This window comes from Lemur catta, chromosome 5, assembly GCF_020740605.2.
Source record: "Lemur catta isolate mLemCat1 chromosome 5, mLemCat1.pri, whole genome shotgun sequence".
Taxonomy (NCBI): domain Eukaryota; kingdom Metazoa; phylum Chordata; class Mammalia; order Primates; family Lemuridae; genus Lemur; species Lemur catta.
This window is the reverse complement of record NC_059132.1, coordinates 57,324,589-57,346,485: the sequence shown is the minus strand read 5'-3', so window position 1 is coordinate 57,346,485 and position 21,897 is coordinate 57,324,589. Positions and strand designations below refer to the sequence as shown.

At 37.2% G+C, this 21,897-nt stretch overlaps 1 protein-coding gene across 1 annotated transcript; it reads right to left on the bottom strand.

Annotated features, from left to right (window-relative positions):
- Positions 1 to 326: 326 nt before the first annotated feature.
- Positions 327 to 20,968, bottom strand: LOC123638783 (R3H domain-containing protein 2-like). The gene is given in 2 exon segments (XM_045552611.1): positions 327 to 1,125; positions 20,910 to 20,968. Coding segments are annotated over 2 exon segments (858 nt in total).
- Positions 20,969 to 21,897: the final 929 nt, after the last annotated feature.

The following is a 21,897-nucleotide window of genomic DNA, read 5'->3' as shown; positions in this document are numbered from 1 at the left end:
ATCCTCCCAATTCTACCTGACCAAAAAATAAGAAATTAATTTCATGATGGGAGAAGAGATAAAAAATGATATAAGAGGATGGGAAGGAGAGGGAAGCAGAGGGGGGACAACGAGGGAAAAAGAGGGGACTCATGGCAAGGGAGCAAGAAGGAGTCCAGTGCCAGTGCGTTTGTTTCCATCTTCATCTGTTCCCATCCCTAATGCCTTGGGCTCCAGTTGGGTGTCATTCTCATTATTTCCCGCCTCTGTCCATAGTCTGTCAGGATCTCTCAACCCCCTCCACCCTGCCTCTACCCCTACTGTGCCGGTCCCTTCCCCTCCTCCATTTACTGGGAGCTGGCTCGCTCCAGGATCCTCAGGTCACAGTTCTTTTTGGCCATTCGAAGTTTGAAGCAGCTCACGGAGTTGTTGAGACGAAGGGAGGCATTTTGGGCAGCCAGGGGGGTGGGGAACACAGGCACGATGGTGTACAAGGCAGCGAGGTCCGAGCAGCGGCCATTCTCGGCAGTCCCACCGTTGTCACCCCCATCCCCACCGGGCAGCCCCTGAGCATCTTTGAGCCACTGGATCCTGGCGCCGGACATGGCAAGCTGCGTGAAGAGTTTGTCCGCCTCAGTACGGGTGATGCCCTCAGGGAGATCTGTCACCTCCAGCACCCGCCCCAGGACAACGTCTGCCGTCCCCAGCTCAGTGGAGGCAGATTTGAGTGCTTGTCTCTTGCCCCGGTTTCCATGCTTCAGTCCACTCTGTCCCTGGTGCACTGTGTAAGTCGACTGGCTATAGAGCAAGGGAGGGAAGATGGACAGATTGTACTGTAATGGCTGGCCCAAGAGGGAGTAGTGCCCATCACCCTGTGCTGGACCCCCGGGCTGGGGAAACTGTGTAAGGACGGGCAGGGGACTGAGTCCTGTGCAGACACTGCTGAGGCTGGTGACAGGAGAAGATGCTGGAGACTGGGTAGGAGATATGACAGGCTTGCTGCTCATCTGTGTGCTGGCATGGGGACTACCGTCAGGATTGTACAGGTCTCCAGGCTTCTGACCCCTCTGGTCCATGTTGTAATATTTACAGTGACTCCACTGGACCATGGATGGATTCTAGGGGGGCTAGGGTCCATTAGGAGCACTTGCATTAGAATATTTATTGCAGCACAATTCACAATTGCAAAGACATGGAATCAACCCAAGTGCCCCTCAATGCATGAATGCATTAATAAAATGCAGTATATGTACACCATGGAGTACTACTAAGCTATAAAAAATGAATTAATATCTTTTGCAACAATCTGGACAGAACTGGAGACCATCCTCCTAAGTGAAGTATTGTAAGAATGGAAAAACAAACATCACATGTACTCACTATTAAATTGAAACTGTCCAATCAGCACTCATGTTCACAGACGGAAGTAAAACTCAATGGACATGATATAGGTGAGAGGGGGGAGGAGGGGATAGGTGAAGTCATACCTAACAGGTAAAATGTACATTATTTGGGTGATGGGCATACTTATAACTTTGACTCAAGCAATACAAAACCAATCCATGCACCCAAAACATTTGTACCCCCATAATATTTGTAAATTTTAAAAAATTAAAAAGAAATAAATGATACAGAGAAATAAAAGATAAAAAATAAAATAAATTTGCAAACTTCCAATATAAAAATAAGTGTTGGTGGGGATGTGGAGAAATTGAAACCCTTGTGCATTCTTTGTGGGAATGTAAAATGGTGCAATTGCTATGGAAAACACTATGATAATTCTTCAAACAATTAAAAATAGAATTACCATATCATCCAGCAATTTCCCTTCTGGGTATACATTCAATTTTGAAAATTGAAAGCAGGGACCTGAACAGGTATTTGCACACCTATGTTCATAGCATTCTTCACAATAACTAAATGGTGAAAGCAACCCAAGTGTCCATTAAAAAAATGACTGAATAAATAAAATGCTATATATATTTACAATAAGATATTATTCATCCTTAAAAAGTACGGAAATTATCACACATTACAACATGGATGAACCTCAAGGCTATTTTGCTAAGTAAAATAAGCCAGTCACTAAAGGACAAATACTGTATGATTTCCCTTGTGTGAGGTACCTGAAGTAGTCAAATTCATAAGGAAAGAAAGTAGAATGTTGATTGCCAGAGCTTGCGGAGAGCTGAGAAGTTGTTTAATAGGTCTAGGCTTTCAATTTTTCAAGATGAAAAGAGTTCTGCAGTCTCGTTGCTCACCAGTGTAAATGTACTTAAGACTCCTACACTACTGAATTGTACATTTAAAAATAGATTAGAGGGCAAATTTTATGTTATATATATTTTACCATAACAAAAAATTAAAAATTTCCCCAGTGACATCTCTATTTCTCTTTTCTGCTTTATTTTTCTCCATAGCATTTATTTTATCAACTAATATACTTTTTGTTTATTGTCTGTTTCTCCCCAATAAAATGTAAACTACATAAGAGAAAGGATTTTAGTATGTTTGGTGAACTGATATATCTCCATTGCCTGAAATTGTGATTGACATATATTAGGTGCTCAAGTATTTTTTGAATTTTTAATAATTTAATAAATTTTTGTGGACTTTTTTTCCTGTGCTTTTCCTTAAATGTCAATTCAGTTCTGTCCTATGTCCTCTTAACATCTCAATCTGCATAATCTCTATGAGAGATATCATTCATTTTAATTGATAACTACAAGTTATCTCCAAAAATTTTATCCATGACCTGATTCCTCTCCTGGGATTTATACATTTTGCCTACTAAATATGTCCATCGACTAGATGTCCATTCTCCTCAAAGTCAATACATCTAAAAAGGAGCTCATCCTCTCCTTCAAATCAGCTCTGCCTTCCGTGTTCTTTTGCAATAAATGTCATCACATTTCCACTCAATTGCCAAGATAGAAACCTGACATTCATGACAAACTCCTCATTCTTCAATATTCCTCACATAACATCACACTAATGCTTGACATTTCTACCCTCTATCTATTTGCTGAATCTATTCATCTTGGTTGTTTAAGTTTTGAGCTATTGTTGGTAAAGTTGCTATGAACGTTCTCACACATTTTGGTGAGGAAATAAATGCATTTCCAAGCGTATGTAAATAGCAACAGAATTTCTTGATCATAAGATAGTCACCTATTTGGCTTTAGTACATGCTGACAGGTTTCCAAAGTGTTTGCACCAAATAACATTCCCTCCAACAGTATATGGGAACTCCAGCTGCTCTACATCCCTTCCAGCATTTGGTATCATCAGTCTTTTCTATTTTTGCTCTTCTGATAGGTATGTAATAATATCAATTCATAGTTTTATTTGCATTTCCCCCAGTGACTAAAGCACCTTTTAATATGTTTTGGACCCACTTGTGGATCTTCTTTTGTAAAGCAGTTGTTCAAATTTTGCCTACTTTTTATAAAGTGTGGTTGTTATTTTTCTTAATGATCTACAGACATTTTTATACATTCTGTATGCTAATATTTTGTGGAATATATGAACACAAATACAATTTCCCATTCTGTTGTTGTTTTTTCAGTCTTAATGATGGGTGTTAATGAACAGGAGTTCCTGATTCTAATGTAATCTATTTATCAATTTTTCTTTTGTGGCCAGACCTTTTTGTGCACTGCTTAGTAAAATTTTGCTTATCCTAAAGTCTCAAAAATAATCTCTTATTTTGTCATCTAGAACCTTTATGTTTTCCTTTCCCATATATATCTATAGTTCACCTATAATTGAGATACCAATATATGCATATTAGAATTAGAATATCCAAATAAATAAAATAAATACATAACAAACCCTGGTAAGGATGCAGAGCAACATGTACTCTCATTCATTGCAGGTGAGAATGTAAAATGGTACTGCCACTTTGGAAGACTATTTAGCAGTTTATTATATAAAGCTCAGTATAGACTTACCATTCGACCCAGCATTCATGTTCCTAGGTATTTACTTAAGTTTATGTTCACACAAAAACCTGTGTGTGAATATTCATAGCAGCTTCATTAAAAATTTCCCAAAACTGGGTAACCAAGATGTCATTCAACTGGTGAATGGATAAACAAACCGTGTTACATCCATACAATAGAATACTAATCAGTGGTTAAAAATAAAGATCTAGCTATTGATTTACACAACATAGATGAATCTTAAATACATTTTGCTAAGTCAGAAAGTCAGGCCCCAAAAAGCTACATACTAGTACATCTGGAAAAGGGTAAACTATAAGCATGGAAAACAGATCAGTGGTTCCCAGAGCCTGGGGAGAATAGAAAGGATGACTGAAATGGGGATGCACAGTGGAATATTTATAGTGAGGGAACTGCTTTGTATGGTGCTGGGGCAGTGGACTCTATGCATTTTCCAAAACCCATAGAACTTCATATTACAAAAAAATGAACATTAATGCATGCATATTAAAAACAAAGTCAAACAGAATGTTGATAGGAGCCAGGATGGAATTCAGGGAGTGACAAATGACTCTTACTGTATTACAAACATATGAAATAATTTCATTGGAGGAGTGGTTAAAAAAAAAAAGCTGATTTAAATAACTTTGTAAAACAGTGTTTTGACTGGAAACTGTAAGGCTAAACACAGAAGGAACTGTACATAAACACTGTGTGCTAGTTGGTAAATTTGTTTCTCATGGGGGTATGAGTTAACAATTCTGAAACCGCCTTACATGTACACTGTAGTTAAACAGATAAGCAAATAGAATATGGATGGTGGGAACCATATTTCTCACTGTTGAAGACAGAAGTTATCGATTATCAAGGGGGAAGAAACCACAATGAACCATGTGGTACTGGATTGCAGTCAGAGCCATGAACTCATGTTTTGTTTACTATACATACAGATGGATATACAGAGATGATTAGAGAGATATGTGTACACATGGGCCAGTATACATACACATATCTTATAACTTTGCTAAAATGACCTAAAAGGAATGATACCCCAATAGCAACAGCACACCCAGTGCACAAATCTTGGTTTCTAGGTACCATTCTCCAATAACAGGAATTGATCTTTGGTTTTTGGATAAGTGGTTGATTTTAGGGAAAATACAAGTTGAGCTTGGAGTCTCTTTCAGTGCCAGAAACTAAGGAAGTACTCAAAAAACAAAAGGATGAGGCATGGCAAAGGACACAGCAGCCCACCTGTATGTTCTACCAATGGCCAAAGCTGGAAGAATTTCACCAAAAACATAAATTATATAGTACGCCCAAATTATGAAGTAAATGCACGTAAATTCATACTGATATAAATAAATGATTGATATAAATAAATAAATAAATAACTTACTGACGGGGTGAAGGTTAAATCTTCCTTAAAGAAGAATTCCAAATAACATATGGAACAAATCCTAGTTTTCCCCTCCTCCTGAGAGTGTGCTGGACTTAGTGGCTCACCTCCAAAAGATAGAGTATGTAAAGTTACATTGGAGAAATGGCAAACACCAGCTTATCATATGGATAGCAATTGTCTTCTGACATGATATAAGAAGGTCACCTCTCCTTGTGGTATTCTTCCCCCAAATCATAACCACCATCTAATCATGAGAAAAACATCAGACTAACCCCCATGAAGGACCTTCTACAAAATACCAGTACTCCTCAAAACGTTCAAGGTTATGAAAAACAGAGACAGACTGTGAAACTGTCACAGACCAGAGGCAACTAAGGAGACATGAAATGAAATGCAGTGTGGTTTGCTGGATTGGACCCCGAAACAGAAAAGAACAGTAGTGGAAAACTGGTGAAATATGAACAAAGTATGGAGTTCAGTTTATTGTAATGTACCAATGTTGGTTTCTTAATAGTGACAAATAAACCATGGTAATGTTAGATGTTAACAATAGTGGAAATTGGGTGAGGAATTCTCTTATTATCTTTACAACTTTATTATAAATGTAAATTTATTACAAAATAGTTTATTTTTAAAATATTAAAAGATTTAGTTTTCAAAATAAAATATTTAAAAATTCACCTGTCTATAAATGATTTTGAATTAACATATTTATGTTAATTAGCATAATTTGTGTATTGCCTGGTCATTTAAATATTTTTTCAAAAACCTTAAAAACGTGAATATAATGTTATTTCTTTTATTTACTCTAACTTTCATCTTTGATGAAAATACCCTGCTTTGACCACCATACATTATAAGTATTAAAACATCACTATGTATCCCATGAATATATGAAATTATCTGTCAATTAAAAGAGTTAAATTTTTAAAAAAGAAGATACAGATTTTGTGAAATTAAAATGCATTTAGTTTGTCATCCGAATAGAAAACATTATACAAAAAGCTTGACTATAAAGGTAAGATAATAATCTTTTTTGGAAAAAAATCATCAGCTCACAGGCTTGCAACTTCCTGCTTCTCTGCCCGAGAGCTTTCTCTAGTGCCACGGGATCTTGCTCAGTGAACAGAACAGCCTGAAGTACAGGGAATTTAATACTCTCAGAGACAATCATCAACCAAGGAAGGTCAAAGTCAATAAATAAATACCCCAGCTTCCCTGTCTCACTGTGCAATCATTCTTAGATGTGAACTGCTCTAATGAAAATGCATTCAGGTTAATCAACTGTTATTAGAAAGAAGAAATAGTTTCAGAAATGCTTCAGAGGAAAATATAACACTAACTGGTCTACAAATATGCTTTTGACATAGAAAATTAATTTCCTATAATTGAACTATGTATTAAAGAAAAACAACCTTGTGTGTATGTACAAAGGCAACGATGGGTTTGTTTCGTTTTGTTTTGTTTTTTAGTTTAAGATATTCTTCCAATGCTACTGAGGTTCAGGTGTCCACATTGGTAAGCTGTTCACTAACATACACTTTTTAACTTTTTCCTTTTTCATGTCCCTATTTTCTTGCTCTCTCCCTTGTGCTTTCTGGGATAACCTACTAAATAACTTGCCTGCATCAAAGTCCTTTCCTCTGATTCTGCTTTAGTGGGGAAACATCACTGTACCAAGAGAACGCTCAGATACGTGTAATATTGATGAAATCCAGCCAACTTTGCTTTCTTTGTGAAATTTCAGTTATACTAAAGCCATACATTGACACTTCTATTTGTAATTCTCAAGGTGCGTTTTTCAGGATAGGAGCCGAGAACATATTTAGCAAATTTGTTAACTAGATATATAACTGTTTAAAATATTTAGATGATATGATAAGTGAGCCCCCTAACCCCAAAATGTTAGAGACAGATTTACCTGCAGGAAACACTAGGTCATGGCCAGGATTCTGACTAGCAGTGAGTCTGTACATCTGTCAACAGGTGAGGAAGCATCATGTTTTAAATTACAGCTGAAAGTTTTATAAAACATATTAAACTGTAGCTTTCATTGGAGACATAAAACTAGAAGCCTTAGTCTGGCAATCAAAAACCCCTGAAATATTTTCCTGTGTCATGCCCCTAGGAACTGATGGCAGTGGGTCAGTATACTTCTCTGTCTCATAGCAAAGACACCTCTAAAGAAGGTCACATCTCTCTCTAGCAGGGATGCCCTATGTCTCTCAGGAACATGTCAGAGTTGTCTTTTGAGGAAGTAATGAAGTTCTGGGTTATTAACTAGAGTTTTAATAATCTCACACTCCCATCAAACCAATGGCTCCTTAAAAGGAAAATGGGCATTCTACTCTTTTTTATTTCTATTCCTTCTCATGGAAAAAGCTTTATATTTACAGATTTCTGTTTGCAACATTCACTCATTCATTCAACATGCACTCATGGATTCTTATATTGTTCCTATTTATTCAATGGATTATAACTCATTCACATTATTTATTTTGGTGGTTTAATTGTCCAAGATTTATTGAGCAGAGCCCCTTCAGGCCAGCCCTGATGTCATTTTGACATGTTCCTATCAGTATTATATAAACTCCATGTTTTCTTGGTCCACAAGACAGTATAAGCTTATCTTACCTTTTCCCATCCCTAGCCCTGGAATCAACTATTCTTCAGGGATCCAGGCTCCTTTTAGTGGAAAATAGTATTTGGAATTAATAAATGAAAATAGAATTATGGAGTCAGGAAAATTACAATTTGGCAACCCTTGTAGTAATGCATGATTCAGGCAAGAGTCATCAATGGATGCTAAAACCAGTGGGTGTAAAATTTAATGAGGAACAGGATATTTAAATATAGCTTTAAAGTATCTCCCCACAAAATACTTATTAATTTCAAAGAAAAAAATAGTAACTGTAAAGTGGAGAAATCTGGTAGACACAGTCTTAATAAACTGATCGAAATTAATATCACCAGTAATGACTTAAAATGACATCATGTGCCTCCTGGTGCAATGTGCTGAGGACACACTTACTAGATATTCTTGCAAACAAAATGCACAATCTAAATCTAATAATGAGGAAACATTGGACAAACCAAAATTGAGAGACAGTCTACAAAATTGCTAATCTATACTCTCAAAATATGCCAAGGTCATGAAAGACAAAGTAAAACCAAGGAACTGTTCAGAGACAGGGTAACTGAATACAACCCATGATCAGATGTTGGATCACAATTTTTTTCTATAACATGATCAAATGGGTCAATGATTGAAATTTGAATTATTTCTATAAACTAAATATTAGTGTTTTATAAATGCAGTTTTATCTTTTTTCATAATTGTGCTGTGATTATATAAGACAACATGTTAATGGTAAAGGAGATCATGCCTATAACTTACTTTCTAATGGATCAGAAAAAAAGTAGTGTATATGTTTGTGTTTACATGTGTATATACACAAAAAGAGGGAGAAAGATGAAGAGAGAGAATGTGACAAAACATATGTGGCAAAATGTTAACAATTGGGATTTCTGAGTGAATGATACATGGGAGTGTTTCCTGCTATATTTGCAACTTTTTGATAAGTTTGAAATTACTTCAAAATAAGAAGTTACAAAAATAAATAACACAGTTGATGTGGAGACTGCATTATATTTCAAGAATCCTCAAAGAGGTATGGAGGAACTAGTCTGATATAAAATCTAAGAGAAAAAGCATAGTTAGCTCAAATACTTCAGGGGGCAGATTTTGGCAAAGACCAAATGGGGAAAATATGCCCACAGTTGTGGAACATGACAGTACCCTGTCTACCACACACGGCAAACACACAGGACAGAGGTGGCACTTTTATTTGTCTCTGGATCCATGATACATTTTATGCCTTTTCCTGTTAAACTAAATCCTTTGGTTAAAATTGAGTGTCAAGATTTTTAGCTTCCTAGTTCTATAACATTGAAATGGTATCTGAATGAAATTTTCATGCAAAAATAAAATGTCAAATTCTTGAATCATTTTTATAGGGTGATCTGGGAGTCAGTAATTTATAATCAGAGTAAGTCCATGAAATATTTTTATTCATATTGTATATACAATTCTCTCAGCCCTAATAATGTTGTGGGAGTCTGATAAGTTCCAGGGATACTTACCAGATAGCCCTTTGCTTTAAGAATTTATGCAGGGACTAAGGTAGAGCCTGACGAGAACACATGGAAGTTAATAAGTTGTTATTACAAAGAAAAATATTTTTAGAAATGCTTCAGAGAAAATAAACTAATCAACCTGTAAACATGTTCTTGGCATAGAAACTTAATTTCCTGTATTAAAGAGAAGCAGCTTCTTTTGGCAAAGTAGACAAAATTGGGTTTTTTAAGTTAAATATATCCCTTGTTTCTAAAAATAATCATGATTAAAAACTTCATAGTGGTTAGATCATCACTGCTGAAGCCTGGGTAGATTCACGCAGCTTTTGAAGGTGGGCCAGGGAAAGCTGTTAGATAAGTTGTACCATCATGATGCATTTTCAGTTTTATTACTTTGGGTGTTTGCCATAGGGGTTCTGGACAGGGGCATGCCAGTTTCTTCACCCACCTTTATTCTGAGAAAGAAAGCAGCACTGGATGGTCCAGGCTTGTGGAAAGGATTACTAAATTATATAGCATAGGCGATTCATTTACAGACATTCAGTAAATGCCCTTCTCCTAGAGCAGCAGTCCCCAAACTTTTTGGCACAAGGGATTGGTTTCATGCAAGACAATTTTTCCATGGACCGGGGGTTGGTTGTAGGGTGGGGGGCTTCAAGATGATTCAAGTGCATAACATTTATTGCGCAGTCAAACCTCTCTGCTAATGATAATCTGTATCTGCAGCCATGCCCCAGTGCTAGCATCTCTGCCTCAGCTCCACTTCAGATCATCAGGCATTAGATTTTCTTAAGGAGTGCACAACCTAGATCCCTCACATGCGCAGTTTACAGCAGGGTTCATGCTCCTGTGAGAATCTAATGCCCCTGCTGATCTGAAAGGAGGTGGAGCTTATGTGGTGATGCGAGTGATGGGGAGCGGCTGTAGATACAGATGAAGCTTCCCTTGCTCACTCACCACTCACCTCCTGCTGTGCAGCCGGGTTCCTAACAGGCCTCACACTGATACCAGCCCACGGCCAGGGGGCTGGGGACAGCAGCCCTAGAGAGACAAAGGCTCAAACTCACATTCTGATTTGTGAATTCCTCAAGACTAAACTGTGCACAACAGCTTCTTACTTGGAACTCTGAGAAAAGACCATTTTAAACCATTTTCTCTTGAACATATTCATTTAGGATGACTTTACTCTTTTATTCTCTTTCTCTTCCTGTCATCTAACTCTGTTCCTTACAATGATTAACTTTTTTCGGTTGTTTTTTTCTGTCTCTGCCTATTACCTAGCTCTACTCCTATAACTGTTACATTTGTTTTTACCTTTTAAAAAAATCTGAAGTAGTATTATTTTATTCTATGTGTTTTTCACACTTGTTGTAATAAAAAGATTGATAGGCACAAATGCATCTTACTGAATAATTTTACCAACAGAAATATCTGAATCATGAAAATATTAGTATTAATAGCATTATCAGTAGTTATTCAAAAATAGAAGCATGTTATTAAAAAGCACCTGCTCTTTCAAAAACATCATTACCTATTTAGAGGCTGAAATCATATTTCCTATCTCAATGAATCTGAGACAAAATACATTCTTTCTGAAAATGGGCATCATTCACATTTTACAGTTTAAAAGTCAACTCTAGCAAGGGCTTTTTAGGGTATTTCCAGGTTTGATAACATATGTGAGTCATAGGCACCCTATTAATGTTCTTTGGAAGGATCTTGAATAGAAGACCTTTCCTCAAAAACAGTGGCCCTAAATGGGAGTAGAGAATAATTTTGTCTCCCCACCCCCGGGGATATATGGCAATATCTAGAGTCATTTTCAGTTGTCACCACTAAAATAGGGGAGTGTTGCTCCTAACAGCTAGTGGGTAGAGGACAGGGATGATGCAAAACAGGACAGCCCCCACAACAAAGAACTATCCAGCCCAAGATGTCAGCAGTGCTGAGGTTGAGAATGCTTGCTCTAAGGAAACTGAGGCTGGAGGGATCCATAAAATTCTCTGGCAGTGTGGAGCCAAAATACTGCAGATTAAGAAAAAATACATTATGAAAAGGAAAAAGTATAGCTAGATGCTACAATTCTACCCATTGAGTCCCATTTGAAAGAACCTTGCAAAATTCGCATATGTAAATTTGTAACCACAGGACACTTGCATACGTTGATATACTAGCGTGCTGTGTGTAAGCAAAGCCCAAGTATACACAGATGATCTCAGAAGTCATATTCCCTCTGCCTTGTTCCCTAAGATTACTCTGGAAGCAACTTATTGGCCTTCTGAGATAAGCCTATGGACATAATCTCAGGACATCATTGTTGGTAAAATTGTGTTAGGAAAAACACCCAACAATAGAAACTTTATAGTTACATGGAAAATATAGGAGAAGCTTTTCTTTCACAAATATAGATATCTAGCCTGTACTTTACTTTTTGTACCTAAAGCCATGAAAGAATAGTTCAGATTTGTGCAGAAACAGACGGGAGAACTGTTGGGTTTTATTCTGTGAAGCACTCCAGGTATTTTGTTGGCTGTTGCCCAGCTATTTAACAGACTGTAGCATTCAGTGCAGCAGTGTGACAAGCAAGCCCGGGCATGTTTTTATTTGTGTTCATGTTATAATATTTGAATAAGACTCAACTACTGTCACTTTCATTAATTAATGTGAAACTCATTAGTCCTAGCATTATTATTAGAAATGTTTTCTTTCCAATGCATTCAGACAATGTGCTGTCTCATTGCAGCTGCTCATTTCCAAGTCATCGTAACAGATGATGTGGAGATAAAGACAAGGTAGTGCCAGGCTCCTGGATGGGCCTGATCTCTCTTCAAAATATTTCTTACAAACTTGTATCTCCTGAGATTTCTTGTGGCCTTTCTCAGTGACCACTGGGGATTCACAGAGAAGTAATCTTAGCCTAGAGTGGAAAGCACAAAAAGTTGCTTATTCTACAGTAACAGTAATAGCATCATTAATGGTGATATTTAATTAAGGATATGGAAGAGATGGTGTTCAAACTTCAAGTTATATTTTAAGAACCTTAATATTAACTACGTGGTCTAATGATTTTTATAGTTAAAATAGGATGGAAGGTAACTCTTCCTTTTGTCTCAAAGCAAAATGAAAAAGAGGTCACACTGCTTACCAAGTATGTCAAGATAATAAATAACTTCTCTTAGCTTTGGCATTAAAAAATTGTCCAATCTAAGGCCTTTAGTCTCACTCAGGGCAATAAACAAAGCTATGAACTCTTATCCACTGTAAAACAACTCCTGTGTTTTAGCTCGAGCCTCCTTCAAGCTTGGAAATTTATAAAGTCGGGATGTTTTCGGCTACTTCTCTCTTGCCTGACCCCCATCCCATCTCCTTCTCTGTTCCGTAAGTCTTGTTTCTATCTCTCCAGAGCAATGAATTGCAAGAAGCACAGGAGCTGAGGTAGGAGATATTTGTGACCCACTGAAAGAGAAGAATTTACCAAATCCAGGGATCTGGAGTCATAAATATTAGTAGTGGATAACCTGGAAATCCACAAAATCTCCCAAAAGATAGATTTGGACATCTGACATATGTAGGGGCCACCAATGGCAGATCACAGCAGTACCAAACAAACAGGACTCTGCCTTTTCCCTATTAATTCCTTCACCATCCCCTCCAAGGCCAGAGGGATCAAAAACCACAACTAGAAAGGATTGAAGACACAGCACTGATCTTTCCCTAGACTCTAGGATTCCACGGCTGGATCAGGCCCAAGGTGGAGGAAAGAAGAAGGTTTACCTAGATACACATTTGAAGTCTTGATTAATATTCTGCACTGAACTAGAGTTGTGTGATTATTGTAGCAGACTGCAGTTTTAATCCCTAAACAAGAGACCATTTGTTTATCATCTGAGAAGTAAAACCTGCCTAAGGGTTCATCTAGGGGCAGAAAAAGAACTAATCCACAGAAAGTACTTGAAGGGACTAAAGATGCACTTTTGAAGGGAAAATTACGTTGCCTTGTTTTATGTTTATACTCTACAGAGTCCACCTTATTCAATGAACCCTTTTATACCTTTATTTCATTTTTGGTGGGGTGCCTGCCAACCCAAAATGAAAGCACATTCCCTTCTTCATCTGCACTCAACCATCAATACCTCCCCAAACACCTTGTCACAGAAAAGCTCTTTATCTTTCTTCATAATCGCATGGGCACATTTAAAGCTGAGAACTCCACAAACTAAGTGGGTGAACACCATGTAAGTACAGAATTGTAATGTTAAAGGTTGTCTATACATTTATTCTGGTTTAACCATATGATAGAAATTAGGCTAAATATAAACAAAAAATCACCTACTCAAACTTGATCATATTGCAATGAGGAAACTGAAGCTCAGCTAAAGAAAAGATACCTTCCAGAGTGTGCACAATAGCACAATAGGATGCTTACCACTAGGACCCAGGCTTCCTACTCTAATAATATTTTGTCTGCCTTTCTCTATCCCTTTATTTGCAGCCATTACTTTGGTATTGTTTTGTTTTTGCTTTTTGCTAGGAATATTCAACCTAGACCATACTGGAAACTGAAAGAAAACTATATACAGTAGAACAATAGAATATTTGAATCCACATGCCTTGTTGTAGAAGCAAATATATGTCTATGTACTTGTATTCTTCCTTTCCCATGGTTTTGACAACTGATATTTTCAACACATCCTAACGTAGATGTGTTAGAAACACATTGCCAAGGGAAAACTCTCCATGCAAAACTCACAGAGCATTTGCGCACAATACACTGTGGTTAGAGGAGCAGAGTGCGTTAGACTGCCATTTTAGACATGGTACATAATGTGCACATATGATCATTTCTGCACTGGGTACACTATAAATCTTGCCAAATTAGGCTTACTTAGTGCCAAGTTGATAGGTATTGCCAATTTCTCTCTTACCCCGGAAAATTATAGGATTTTTTTTTCTGATGAAAGAAAGGAATAGTAAGCAGAATTACAAGCACCTGCATCCCATTCTTGGCCTGCCTCTTGCCTTGAGAACTGCTTTGGTTGCCCCACAATGCCTGTGGGTGCATCAAAGACCATGGGCTCTGTGGACATTATAATATCCATTCTACCTGCTGTTTTTGGAAAAAATAAAAATAGTAAATACACCCTGCTTAGAGGAGAAATAATTTCTTTCAAATAATTGAACATCTGGGGATTTTAGTGGGACATTTGGTACCTTTAACATCTTCAAACAAAATGCCTTCTCCCAGTTCATTATTGAAATAATATTCACAGCAATTTATAAAGTGATAACAGAGCAGCTATTATGCTTGGAGACAGAATCCTTGATTGGATAAATAAGTAAACCTGAGTTAAGTTTGCAGTGTCAGTCTTTCTGCTCTTTAATACTGTAAGCCATTGATCTCTTGGACATCTTTAAATTTTCATGTATTTGGACCAGGGCCATTTGGTTCAGGTAGCCTTGTTAAAAAGGGATTTGCAGGTCTTTGCAGTGTTACAGCCCTGCCAAGTTAGAATAACTCAAGACAAGGTCAATGTCTAGGACTCTCTTGTATTAAATCAGCAAGTAAGCTTATATGCATTGCAGATTCCTTGCCCATGAGATCTTTTGTCTAAAGCAATCTGCTGAAAGGTGATAGGGTTGAAGCATGGGCTAGACAACATGCATATGGCAGAAAGTCTGTGATATTCTAAGTGGTATCAACTGTGTCCCTCTGGGTTAAGATAGGAACAGTATTGGTAAATCAATAGTTTAATTCGTCTGAGACAAGACTATTTATCAAAACTCTTTCTTATTAAACAGAACTCTGCTAAACAAAATCCTTTGCTGACTTAGTTGGCAGAAGGCATCCTGCATCATATGGCGTATCCTACTCACACTAAAACAGTAATCGACTGCTACAATCTTCTTGTATTTCTGCTCTGACAGAAGGTTTGCTAAACAGACCAAGTGTTTCCCTTATGCTTAGGCACATGGCTATTAAGTAAATTCTGACAAATTGAATTGTAATTATGGAAGATTTGGAGAATGGTGACATTACTCAAATATTAAGTCATAATTAAAATGACTAAATCACACACAACATTCAAAAAATTTGCTGAAATCTATAATGGGTAATCTGTAATTTAAAAGAGAAATGTCCTTAATAACAGTCGGTCAAATAAGAAAAGAGAGATTTTTAAAACAGTCTTTCTATTGAAATTTATCTGATTTTATCCAAAAATAAGAAAAAAGACAGAGATGAAGCAATCTATAGGTCCTTGGCTGGTTTTAAAATATTCTGTGGGCCTTTTGTAAAAAGGGGGAAAAATAAATATGTTAGTTTTAGTATATTGAAAACCTTCCCTAAACTTCTACATTCTCTAAAGGGTGAAAGAGAGCTCTAGGGAGATAACAAAGAAAATCCTCCTTGTGCCTTATAAACCAAAAGAGTAAGTATCAGCAGCAGACTCTCAGTAGAATGATTTCCTCACAACTCAGAGTCTTCCATCCTCTGTGCCCATGGCTGGGAGAAGCAATAACTGCCGAGGGATGGGATTTTTGAAACTTCTCCAAAGTGTCATTTTGCAGGGGACAAAGCAACTATAGTCACTCCTGTAATTCTATTAATACTTATGGGAAAATTATACTCTGTGCATCCCACTTCATCTTTACAACTTCCACCAGTGAATATTTTACGATAGATATAAAGGAGATAAGATTTCTAGGACACTGAAAAGCTAAAAGTGTACATGCTTGTTCAGGGAACATTGACTCTGCCATCTGGGTGACGATGTGGGTTTGCTGATTATACATTTGGTTTGAGAATCAGAAGGGCATAATTTTGTCAATGTTCCTTTAAGTGGAAGGCAGATGATTAATGTAAGTTCTTCAAAAATGGAGGTATTACAGATACAAGCCTAAACATAAAAGGGTAGTAGCCTAGCAAGAATTCAGCTTCTTTCTCAATTCTGATGGGATTTTACCTATTTAGAGTCAGCAGCTAAGGAATATGGAGAATAAGACAAGACCCTTTGTCTAAAAATACGCTGCATCTGATCCTACATGGTATAGCCATCTCACATATGAGAGGTTCTTTCTGTATCTTTGGCTAAATAAACCAAGTATCTCTAACATTTTATAACAGATCTATGTTTGTGCTGGTGGTGTCTCTTCTAACCAATCTAAAAAAAGTCAAAAGGTAAAGTTCTCATACATCCTTAAAAGACAAGATGGGGTGCAAGAAGAGATTCTGTCTTGATGATTGTTTTGAGGTTCTCTGAATGGTGGCATTATCAGAATATGTTTTAGCAACAGCTGGAAATATTTGTTGCCTCCAGAAACCATTGCATAGGCCCATTTGTATGGTACCTTTCATAGAGAAGTCCACGGGCCTTGGTTTAACTTACGGAGCTCTAGGGAGAGCTCTGTGCACAAGTCTAGAGTCAAACTGAATTTCTCAGACCAGTGTGATTGGCATTATGACCTTCAACTATATATATCCTGGGGCAGATCTAGACTTACAGTCTATCCAGATAAGAGATCCATTGGAAAGAAATAGTTTGAGAATTTCAGAGTTTTACTAATGTCTTCTGAAATGCATGTTAGAACAGAGCTCTAGGAATAAAGGACTCTCTAATTTAATTTAATTCATTCAGACCTCAACTATTAGCATTAGATGTTCAAGTAGTTAATGCCTGTACGTGCCGTGTTCTGCCTGGTCTCTTTTAGATTCTTCTGTATCCTGAGTTCCAACTGGAGCATTCTAGCAGTCAGTGAGCATCGGTGGCTGACCAAACCCCAGTAAACCGTCAACAGCTTCTAAGTCTCTAATACGATTAAATGGCCAATTTCCTCCGTTTTCTGGTCCTGACTACTAAAAACAAGCAGAGGCATTAGTGCTCATTCTCCAGTTTAGTAATCCAACTCATAATTACATACATGCTTCCATTCACGTAATACTTCTCCATTCACAGTTGTGTTCATGAACATTTTCTTATTGATACTTCACCAGAATTGTATAAGGTGGACATTTTTATCTCTGCATTATTAATAAAGACACTAGAGCATGGACCCAGACCCAGGACATTGGACAATAGCCTTGGAGCTCTTTCAACTCTTCTACAACTGCCTCTCACGCTTCAGACATCTTTAGTTATTTACAAATAACTTATTTTGTGGTGGCTTATACTCAGTAAAGACATGATTCCAAATGGAATTTTCTCTGCTGAGACTCTGGTTGCTCTGGACTGCCCAGCTTCACTCCACCCTTAGTCAGTGTGTGTTCAGGTAATACAAGGAAATCTACTTTATCATTACCCTAAGCAAAACCTAATTACAAAGGTTAAAAAAAAATTGGGAAAAGAATGATCCATACAATGAGCGAAAGCTCATCCACTTTTACATTGTTAGCAGCTGTGGAAAAGATGGAATGTTTTCCATGAGAATTTAGATCTATCTTTAATATCTCTACCCATAGTAGTTGTGAAAAAATAATTCATTTATCGATCATTCATTGAGCAATTTCTTTGTTGTCAAGTAGTGTCTTAAGTGCCAAGGTGAATATGAACAGTTCCTGCAACCAAGGACCTACAGTCCAATAATAAGGTGAGTGGAGTGAGGTAAGTACACATACACCAGGGACAGCCCCGGGGAATCACAGGGGTAGAAAGGAGGGTCCTGTGCAAGTCCCTGAGGGCCAATGAAGAAATGCCCCAGAAAGTGAAGACTGAGCTGAGTCAGAAATGACGAGTAGTAATTATTAGGTCATTAAATATGAAAAGTCCTATTTGAATCAAAAGTGCAGTTTATTATATCTCAAACAAGAAGCAGTACAATTAATCAAAGTATGTGCCTAAACTGTCAACACAGTTTTGCCATCTTGACGGTAGCTTGTTTATGCCAGCAGCAAAGAAGCCTAGAGAGTGAATGGCAATGAAATAGTGAAAGGTGGTTTCCACAGTTTGTTGAGAATTGAATATTTTTCCTTCCAAGAAGTGGTCCAAAGCCTGGAAGAAGTGGTAGTCAGTTGGTGCAAGGACTGGTGAATACAGTGGATGACAGAGAGTTTCTAAATTCAGCTGCTGTAGTTTGAGCAGCATTGTTTTTGTGAAATGTGGTCAAGCATTGTCTTGCAAGAGGATTGGCCTGTCTCTACTGACTAGTCTCAGCTGCTTCATCACAAGCATCCTAATTATTTCGTCCAACTGGTTGCAGTAGACATCCACTGTCATTGATTGACCAGGTTTCATGAAGCTGTAGTGGGTAATACCAGCACTAGAACACCAAAGAGATACCATTAGCTTTTTTTTTTTTTGATGACTATTCGGTTTTGGACTGTGCTTTGTCACTTCATCTTTATCCAACCATTGTGCTGAATGCTTGTGATTGTCAAGAAGAATCCATTTTTAATCACACATAACAATTCAGTATAGAAATGGTTAGCCTTTATGTCGTGACAGCAAAGAAAGGGAAGCGTTGAGACAATTTCTCTTCTGCTTGTTTAATTCATGTGGAACCCATCTATCCAGCTTCTTTACCTTGCTGATTTGTTTCAAATGGTCCAATATTGTTGGAATAGTAACGTCAAACCTTATTGCTAATTCACACGTAGGTTGAGATGGATTCGCTTCCACTACAGCTTTCAGCTCATCATTATACACTTCGGTCTCAGGTGGCCCACATGGCTGCTCATGTTCAAGATTAAAATCACCAGAAGAGAACGTCTCAAACCACCAACATACTACATATTAGCCCCATCCTTCCCAAACACTTCTTTGATATTTTGAGCTGCCTGCACAGCATTGATTCTGCGATGGAACTCATATTCAAAAATAACACAAATTTTTGATTTATCCATGGTTTCGCAAAAATCGCTCTAAAAAAAATTTGAAAGGTAATCATAAGGCAAAATGTGGATTTGAAAGACTGATGATGTACCTTCACAATAAAAATAAAACCAGAAGTGCCAAAATGAAATGTCAGAGATATCAACTGTCAAACTTAGTACTTAAGGAAAGTGGACATTTCATACTTAATAACCTAATACTGTGGTTTGGAAATGGGAGGGTGGAAAGCTGAACTTTTTTTCATCTTGGGTAATAGTCTGTGGCCTGAATATTTCTGTTATGACTATGCTCTATCTTTCACCAGCCTGGTTTTTTATTTTCGTTTTACAAACTAGAAGAGGCATGTTCAGAAAATTTGAGAGACTTATCCAAGGTCACATAGCTAGGAAGTGAGAGATCCAAGAATTAATACCAAGTCTGTAGGACTACTATGTTTTTAGAGAAGAAAGAACATCAGACTGGAAGTCAGGCAACTAAAATTCTATTCTGTCACCAAATCCCTGTGCAACCTTCAACAGGTCACTGAACAGCTATGCTGCTCTGCTTCCCTTATCTGTAAAATGAGGGGATTTAAAACAGATGACCTCCAAAGTTTCTTGAGTTTGCAGTCTGAGACATTTAACTCTCTCCTGCTCAAACCAATTCAAGTTCAAGAAAATACTGAAAAATATGAGGAACTACTAACAATTGTCTATAATAATAGACCTATGTTATTATTGTTACATAGGTATATGTATGTACGTGTAAGTGTATGTATACACAATAGTAATTACTTTCCTATGTATATATAGAGGGACAATATTTCATAATACTCTCTAAAGTCTAACATAATTTTGAAGTGATTAATATGCTATTTTGCACTAATAATTGTTTTAGATCAACAGAGATAATTGGGCAATGACTACAATTAGATAGTATTTCACTGCTGTGGTTTGTTTGAGGGTAGTGAACAGAGGATAAAACCTATTCAGGGAATTTTTGTGGTTACATCCCATAAAATAAAAAAGTTTTCCTATGTTTTCATTTTCTGCTAATTGTATTGGCCTTGGGAAAGCCAACATTCTAAGTGTAATGAATAATGCACTCAAGTTTTCTTGAAAAAAACTCATGTACCCAGGAAAGAATTTATTTAAACACATAAAAATGAAAGATGGCAGAAAAGGGCTTTTCCAGAATGTTTGTGAACTGCTGAATTTTCAGGGTTCTACTAGAGATAATTTTTTAAGGCTAAAATCTTGTTAACAAAACATTTTTAATGATAAAAAGCATTTCTCACAGTGTTTTAAATTTAGCTTTTCCTTAACACCGTCTGCTTTAGAAAAGTTCATTTTGGATATATCTTGAGGTTAAAAAAGATGAAGTGATCTATATATCTCAACAGCAATTTCTGTTCTAATAAATGTGGGTATATTTTTCATATATATTATCATATTTTAACCTCACAACACCATATGAGTTAGATAGCTTATTAGTTTCCCAAGGCTGCTATAACAAATTACCACAAACTGTGTGGCTTAAACAACATAAATTTATATTCCCACAGTTCTAGAGGCTAGAAGTCCAAGATCAAGGTGTCAGCAGGGCCGTGCTCCCTCTGAAACTCTGGGTAGAATTTTTCCTTACCTCTTCCCAGCTGCTGCTGATGGCTGCCAATCCTCCCATTCCTTGGTCTGCAGCTGCATCACTCTAATCTCTGCCTCTGTTGTCATATGGCGTTCTCCCTGTGTGTGTGTGCGTGTGTGTGTACAAATTTTTCTCTTTGTATGAGGAAAACAGTCAAACTGGATTAGGGTCCACCCCAAAGACCTCATCTTAACTTGATTACATCTGCAAAGACCTATTTCCAAATAAGGTCATATTCATACTTTCTGGGGTTAGGGTTTCAACATAGCTTCTTTGGGAGGCACAATTCAACCCATACTAGGTAGCCTTGGTATAGTTATTATTTCCATTTAATAGATAAGTGAATGAAGGCATAGAGCACCTAAGTGGCTTCTCTAAGGTCATATAGAATGTTACTAGCAGAATGGAGACATAATATCCTGTCTTCTAACTCTTAAATCAGGCTTATTCTAGGAAGGGAGCTTGGAAGGTTACCAAATCAGTTAATGATTTGCCTAGAATCAGAACTTATATAACTCATTTATCTAGATAGCTGTCTTACCTCAAATCCAAGCTGCTTGAGCATGGGTACATTCTAGGTTATCATTTATAAAAATCAAATCCAACTGCCTTTGGGTATAATTGTCCCTATTGTACAACTTTGACAGAGAAAAATATATTTCCTTTCTAAAGTACATTTTACGGTGTCTACTTTCAGCTAACTTAAGTGCAGAAATAATAGGCTATTCTTTAACTGATTCCATTCATAACCTCAAACATTCTTTGGCTGCTGTGAATGGTGCTGAAATAAACCTGGAATATTCTGTGGTACTTGGAACATGCTGGAACCTTTCTCTTCAGTGCATATGCCAAGAAAACCTTCATTTGGGGTCACAGGATAAAAGGGACAAAATTAAAACACAGATTCTTCAAGGGCCAGTGTAGGTGTCCCAAGGAAACTGAACCATCTCTCTTTTCTCAAATTGCTGCCCTGTTTATCAATTGTGTC